The 7685-nt window shown below is 40.8% G+C and overlaps 1 protein-coding gene across 1 annotated transcript; it reads left to right on the plus strand.

Annotated features, from left to right (window-relative positions):
• Positions 1-473: 473 nt before the first annotated feature.
• LOC107792929 (uncharacterized) lies at positions 474-1751 on the plus strand. Its single transcript, XM_016615192.2, has 2 exons — positions 474-984; positions 1093-1751. Exons 1-2 carry the CDS (start codon positions 474-476, stop codon positions 1749-1751), a joined length of 1170 nt encoding a protein of 389 aa, XP_016470678.2.
• Positions 1752-7685: the final 5934 nt, after the last annotated feature.

Genomic DNA, 7685 nt, shown 5'->3' on the forward strand with positions numbered 1-7685 from the left:
ATGTGTGCTCGTGGAGTGGAGAGAATGACAATCAGGGATTCAGAGAAGACATGAATTATGTCAATAATTTTAGAGGTCAGAGGCAAGGTGGGCAACAATGGGGACCAACACCAAACCAGCAGTACAGACCCAACCTGCCACAACACAACCCCAATTCTGGAGGTGCATGACCACAAGGTCAAGTTGTGCCTTATCAAAGGCAGCAGGGCTATAATCAGCAGCACCAGCAACAGTTGGCATACCAACCACCTCATCAACAACATGACAACAACATGGTAGAAATCAGGGGTATGCTGTAACAACTCATTGGAACAAATGGTAAGATACAAGAAAAGTTAGCAGCACATGATTCAACAATCAAAGGCATTGAAACTCAACTGGGACAGATGTCTATGGCCTTGAACAATCGCCCCCAAGGAACATTGCCCGCAGATACAAATATTAACCTAAAGGAACAGAACCCAAATCAGCTAATGGCGGTGAGTCTCAGGAATGGAAGAGATTTAGATAGAGAGCAAGAAGTTGCTCAATTTACGAGAGAGACTACGCCAACTACGCCAGTTACATTAGAGGCAGATGAGTCAACAGAGCTCACCGAGGTTATAATTGAACAAGCACAAGTTGATAAGGGTAAGGAGAAAGATGGTGAACAAGTCTCAGAACAGGTGGCACCTCTTGTGCCAAAAGCTTCCAACAAAGAAAAGACATCAAGTAGTGGACAGAGGTTGACTCCTGCACCATTCCCTCAGAGATTGGCAAAACAAAAGAAAGATGACCAATGCAGGAAATTCATGGAAATGCTTCGACAGATTCAATTGAATATTCCACTGATGGATGCTTTGAGAGAAATGCCAGGGTATGCAAAAATGATGAAGGACCTGATGTTGTGGAAATTTGACTTCCAGGACCTGTCCACTGTAACTCTGACACAGACCTGCAGCGCGGTAGTGACAAGACTTATGGCCCAAAAGGTGTCTGATCCAGGTAGCTTCATTATCCCATGCACTATTAGGAGTTATGCTTTTTCTAAAGCATTGTGTGACTTGGGAGCCAGCATAAACTTGATGCCCTTGGCAATCTATACAAAACTAGGCATAGGCAGAGCTAGACCGACCTCAATGTTGCTGCAACTGGCCGATCGTACAGTCAAAAGACCGACAGGAATTCTTAATGATGTGCTTGTGCAAGTGGGGAAATTTGTATTTCCTGCAGACTTTGTTATTCTTGAATGTCGGGTGGATGAAGAGATACCCATCATTCTGGGAAGGCCATTCTTAACCACTGGGAGAACATTAATTGATTGTGAGACTAGAGAGTTGAAAATGAGGTTGAAAAATGAAGAAATAATATTCAACGTTCAACAATCCATGAGGAGACCCAATGAATTTGCAAACTGCTCACTAGTGGAGGCCATGGATGCGATACTGCAAGAAGAGGATGAGACCCTTAATGTCAAGGATCCACTAGAAGCCTGCTTGATGAATTTGGAAGAGATGGATGGTGAAGGGTTGGAAGAGTGGGCCATGGCTCTCGAAGGTCAAGGATTCTGGAAAAGGGAACCTCAGTTCGAGCCCCTACGCTTAGAAGAGAGAGCAACACCACCTGCAAAACCATCAATAGAGGAGCCACCACAGCTAGACTTGAAACCGCTTCCAGCCCACCTCAGGTACGCTTTCTTGGGGGCTAATTCTACTTTGCCTATTATTATATCATCTGGTTTGCTAGTTGTACAGGTAGAGCAACTGTTGTAGGTATTTCAAGAATGTAAGAGTGCCATTGGTTGGACCATGGCAGACATAAAGGGTATCAACCCAACCTTTTGCATGCAGACGATTCTTCTGGAAGAGGGGCACAAACCTTCCAGGGAGCATCAATGACGACTAAACCCGAATATGAAGGAAGTAGTAAATAAGGAAGTGATCAAATGGCTGGATGCGGGTATCATCTTCCCCATCTCTGACAATAACTGGGTCAGTCCTGTCCAATGTGTGCTGAAAAAGGGAGGAATGACGGTCGTACAAAATGAGAATAACGAGTTGATCTCGACTCGTACTGTCACGGGGTGGCGGATTTGCATGGACTATCGAAAACTGAACACATCCACTCGAAAGGACCTTTTCACATTGCCTTTCATTGACCAAATGTTAGACAGGTTAGCTGGGCGGTCCCACTTTTGTTTCTTGGATGGATACTCGGGGTATAACCAAATCTCAATAGCCCCGGAAGACAGAGAGAAAACATCCTTCACTTGTCCATATGGCATCTTTGCCTTTCAGAGAATGCCCTTTGGACTTTGCAATGCACCGACTACATTCTAGCGGTGCATCTTACCCATTTTCACTGACATGGTGGAGGATATTATGGATGATTTCTCCATGGTTGGGGATTCATTTGAAGATTGTCTTCACAACTTAAGAAGAGTGCTCAAAAGATGTGTAGAGACAAATTTGGTGTTGAATTGGGAAAAGTACCATTTTATGGTACAAGAAGGAATAGTGTTGGGGCATCGGGTGTCTAGCAAAGGCATTGAAGTCGACCATGCTAAGGTTTATGTGATTGAGAAGCTGCCACCGCCCACTTCGGTAAAGGCAGTGAGAAGTTTCCTTGGGCATGCCGGGTTCTATAGGCAATTCATTAAAGATTTTTCCAAAATTACTAACCCCTTATGTAAGCTGCTTGAAAAAGATCAACCCTTTATGTTTTCTAATGATTGCAGGTTGGTTTTTGAGGAGCTGAAGAAGAGATTGGTGATTGCACCCATCATAGTAGCACCCTACTGGGAGCAACCATTCGAGCTCATGTACGACGCTAGTGATTATGCTATAGGAGTAGTCTTGGGGCAACACAAAGACAAAATGATGCACCCGATTTACTATGCAAGCAGGACGCTCAGCGGTGCACAACTCATTTACACCGTAACGGAAAAGGAAATATTGGATGTAGTGTTTGCCTTCGACAAATTCAGGTCGTACTTAATTGGTTCAAAAGTTATTGTTTATACTGACCATGCAATAATTAGGTACTTGATAGCAAAGAAGGAGTCAAAGCCAAGGTTAATCCATTGGGTTCTGTTGCTACAAGAATTCGATCTAGAAATCCGTGACAGAAAGGGGACGGACAATCAAGTGGCATACCACCTCTCAAGATTGGAAGGAGCTGAAAAGAGAATGGAGGTTGAAGACATAACATAGACATTCCCGGATGAACAGTTACTTGTTGTGACAATGGAGGAGACGCCGTGGTATGCTGATGTCACGACCCGAAATTCCCACCTTCGGACCGTGATGGCGCCTAACATTTCACTTGCTAGGTAAGTCAACGTTAGACTAATATTAACCAATTTTTAAACAATCTTTAAATTATTAATAATCAAGAAACAAATGCAGAAGCAAAGTTTGAAATATGGTGAAATAATCCATAAAAATGACGGTGTCTAAATACCATCCCAGAATTAGTGTCACAAGTGCACGAGCTTCTAGAATAAATACAAATAAAGGTCTGAATAAAATATAGCTATCTGAAAATAAACACATAGCTAAAGTAAAATAGATGGGGACTTCAGAACTGCGGACGACATGCAGTTATACCTCAAGTCTCCTCTGATAGCTGAAATCCGAGCAAGTCTATGGTACGCCATTGAGACCAACTCCAAAATCTGCACAAGAAGTGTAGAGTGTAGTATCAGTACAACCGACCCCATGTACTGGTAAGTGCTGAGCCTAACCTCGACGAAGTAGTGACGAGGCTAAGGCGGTTCACTTACATTAACTTGTATGCAATATTGATAACAACAACAAATAATAGAAATAAATCAGGTAACTCATTTATGTTAATTGAAGCCAACTCAGCAGTCATAATCCATTATTATTTCAACCAATTCTTTTGCAGCGTGCAACCCGCTCTCACAATAAATTCACATTCAATTCTGTTGCAGCGTGCAACCCGCTCTCACAATATATTAACTTTCGGTTCTGTTGCGGCGTGCAACCCGCTCCTCCAATATATCCATTTTAATTAAGTCTGTTATATATTTATTTCAATCAAGTATATATATAGACTTTTAAATAAGTCTGTTGCGGCGTGCAATCCGATCCCCCAATATTGACTTTTCATTAAGTCTATTGCGGTGTGCAACCCGATCCTCTAATATTAACTTTTTAACAAGTCTGTTGCGGCGTGCAACCCGATCCTCCAATATTAAATTTTAATAAGTCTGTTGCGGCGTGCAACCCGATCCTTCCATATTTCCATTTCAATCAATTCTTATAGAAGAAATTCACCAATATTCTCAACAATTAATATAAAATTATAAGACAACAAACATACAACAATTATAATTTAATTATAAAACAAACAATGACAATTAATAATTTATTATATAAATCAGGGAGAAAATAGGCAGTTTAATATTTAATATGCTAAATGTCAAATAACAATTAAAACACATAATTCAAATAGCATGTAACAATTAATGCAAGAATTAATATTTTGACAAAGAATAAGAGAGAAACAATTATTATAATAATTAATTTATGATTAAAAATAATTTATGATTTTTCAAGTAAGCCAGCAAACAATTAATTTGACAATGTATAGACACTCTTCACCTCGCCTATACATCGTTCACATGCAATTCACATAAGAAATAATTTAAGGGTTCTCTTCCCTCAAGTCAAGGTTAACCCCGACACTTATCTCGCTTTGCAAATTATAATAAATTATTCAACCACACCTTTTCCTTTTAAATTCACCTCCCAAATCTTCAAATATATTCACAAACAATTCGATATATTCAATACGAATCATAGAAATTAATTCCATATGAATTTACAAATTTTCCGGATAAAAATCCAAAATTTATTAAAATATTCGGCAGTGGGACTCAAGTCTCAAATCCCGAAAAAACTCACGAAATTCGAACATCCGTTCCGATACGAGTTCAACCATACAAAATTTGTCCAATTCCGATATCAAATGGACCTTCAAATCTTAATTTTTTATTTTTGGAAGATTTTATAAAAATCTGAATTTTCTTCCATAAATTCACGGATTCATGATATAAACGAGTATAGAATCATGAAATATAATCAATATAGGATAAGAAACACTTACCCCCAATATTTTTCCTTGAAAATCACCCAAAAATCGCCTTACCCGAGCTCAAAAATGGAAAAGGGTTGAAAATGGGACGAATCCCATTTTCCAGAACTTAAGTTCTGTTTCTGGAACTTTTATCCTTCGCGAACGCGGTCAGTGCCTCGCGTTCGCGAAGCACAAATTCCTGCTGACCAATTTTACTCTTCACGAACGCGAGGGCTACTTCGCGAACGCGAAGCTTGCTTGGGTTGGCCTTCGCGAATGCCATTTTCCTGGCCAGCCCTTTCCCTTCGCGAACGCGGGGATTCGATCGCGAACGCGAAGCTTTGCACCTCGACTCTTCACGAACGCGTTCCCTCAGTCGCGAACGCGAAGCACAAAAAGTTCCAGTCCAAATTTCCTCTTCGCGAACGTGAGGCTCCCCTCGCGAACGCGAAGAAAGAAACCAGAAGCAGGTTTTTGAATCTGTTAACCACCCGAAAACCAACCTGAGCCCTCGGGGCTCCAAACCAAACATGCACTCAAGTCCTAAAACATCATACGAATTTGTTCGCGCGATCAAATCGCCAAAATTACACCTAGAACTACGAATGGGACACCAAATCAAAGGAAGTTTTCAAGAAAACTTTAAGACTTATATTTTTACAACCGGATGTCCAAATCACGTCAAATCAACTCCGATTCCCACCAAATTTGACAGACAAGTCATAAATATTATAGTGGACCTATAACGGATTCCAAAACAAAAATACAGACCCGAGGTCAATAAATCCAACATCAGTAATTTCTTAAAAATTATTAAGATCTCAAGCTTTTAATTTTTCATCAAAATTCCATATCTCGGGCTAGGGACCTCGGAATTCGATTCCGGGCATACGCCCAAGTCCCAAATCATGATACGGACCTACTGGAATTGTTAAAATACTGATCTGGGTCTGTTTGTTCAAAATGTTGACCAAAGTCAACTTAGTTGAGTTTTAAAGCTATATTTCACATTTTAATCCATTTTTCACAAAAAAAACATTCCGAAAAATTATACGGATTGCGCACGCAAGTCGAGGAATGATAAATGGTGATTTTTGAGGTCTTAGAATATCAAATTACTTATTAAATTTAAAGATGACATTTTGGGTCATCACAGCTGATAAAGATGACAAAAGAAAAAGTTCTTCCGCGATTATCGAGCCTATTATTGTGACGAACCTCTATTGTTTAAAATATGTGTAGATAACATGATCCGGAGGTGTATCCCCGAGAAAGATCAACCTTTTATTTTGTAGTCTTGCCATGCTTCACCATATGGTGGACACTTTGGAGGAATCCGAACAGCAGCAAAAGTGTTGGAATCGGGATTGTATTGGCCTACCCTATTCAAGGATGCCCATGCTTGGGGTAAAAAGTTACTATGAATGCCAAAGGACATGCAACATATCTCACCGTCACGATATGCCGATGACCACAATTCAAGAGGTGGAGGTTTTTGATATGTGGGGGATCGACTTTATGGGGCCGTTCGTCATCTCGTATGGTAACAAATATATATTGGTAGTGGTTGACTATATCTCCAAGTGGGTCGATGCGATGGCTCTCCCAACCAATGATGCAAAAGGGGTAACAAATTTCCTAAAGAAAAACATCTTCACACGTTTTGGCACCCCGAGAGCTATAATCAGTGATGGTGGAACCCATTTTTGTAATTGAGCGTTCGCACGTCTGTTGGAAAAGTATGGAGTTCGCCACACCGCACCACCCACAGACGAGCTGGCAAGTTGAAATGTCTAATAGAGAAATTAAAAGTGTCCTCACAAAGACAGTGAATGCAACAAGGACTGATTAGGCGAAGAAGCTGGATGATGCATTATGGGGGTACCGCACAACATTCAAAACTCCAATTAGTATGTCACCGTACAAGTTGGTGTTTGGAAAGGCATGCCACCTTCCGGTAGAGCTCAAACATAAAGCACTTTGGTAACTGCGGCAATTGAATCTGGATATAGAGACCACAGCCACCAGCAGAGTCACTGAGTTACATGAGCTCGAGGAATTCAGGTTCCATACATTTGAGAATGCTAGATTATACAAATAAAAGATGAAAATGATCCATGATAAGCACATCTTAGATCGGAACTTCAAGCCCGGAGATCTAGTGTTGTTATACAACTCGAGATTGAGATTGTTTTCGGGTAAGTTGAAGTCTCGATGGTTAGGACCCTTAAGAGTGGTGCAAATGTTCTCAAGTGGAGCTGTAGAGATTGAATCCAAAGATGGGACAAACAAGTTCACGGTAAATGGGCAAAGGTTGAAACATTACCTTGGAATGGTCGAAGAGAAGGGGGATAAAATGGTGATAACTTTGGAAGAGCCCCAGTACACGAACAAGGAGTGATAATGAAAGCCTGCGTCGTGCTGCGATGTTAAATCAGGCGCTTCCTAGGAGGCAACTTTTGGTCTATTGTAAATCGTCGTATCGCGACGTTAACTTAGGCGATTTTTGGGAGGCAACCTATTATTTTTCTTACTTTGGTTGTTGTAATTGATTTTGAACGACTTTGACCGATCTACTAGTGTGCAGGGCAAAAATTATGCGC

The sequence above is a fragment of the Nicotiana tabacum genome, chromosome 22 (genome assembly GCF_000715075.1).
Source record: "Nicotiana tabacum cultivar K326 chromosome 22, ASM71507v2, whole genome shotgun sequence".
NCBI lineage: Eukaryota > Viridiplantae > Streptophyta > Magnoliopsida > Solanales > Solanaceae > Nicotiana > Nicotiana tabacum.

Bases quoted from the DNA above. Each gene is read 5' to 3' on its own strand.
- LOC107792929 (XM_016615192.2), top strand. From the start codon at position 474: ATGGCGGTGAGTCTCAGGAATGGAAGAGATTTAGATAGAGAGCAAGAA. The intron at 985-1,092 runs GTAGCTTCATTA...ATACAAAACTAG, and splicing joins CCAAAAGGTGTCTGATCCAG to GCATAGGCAGAGCTAGACCG.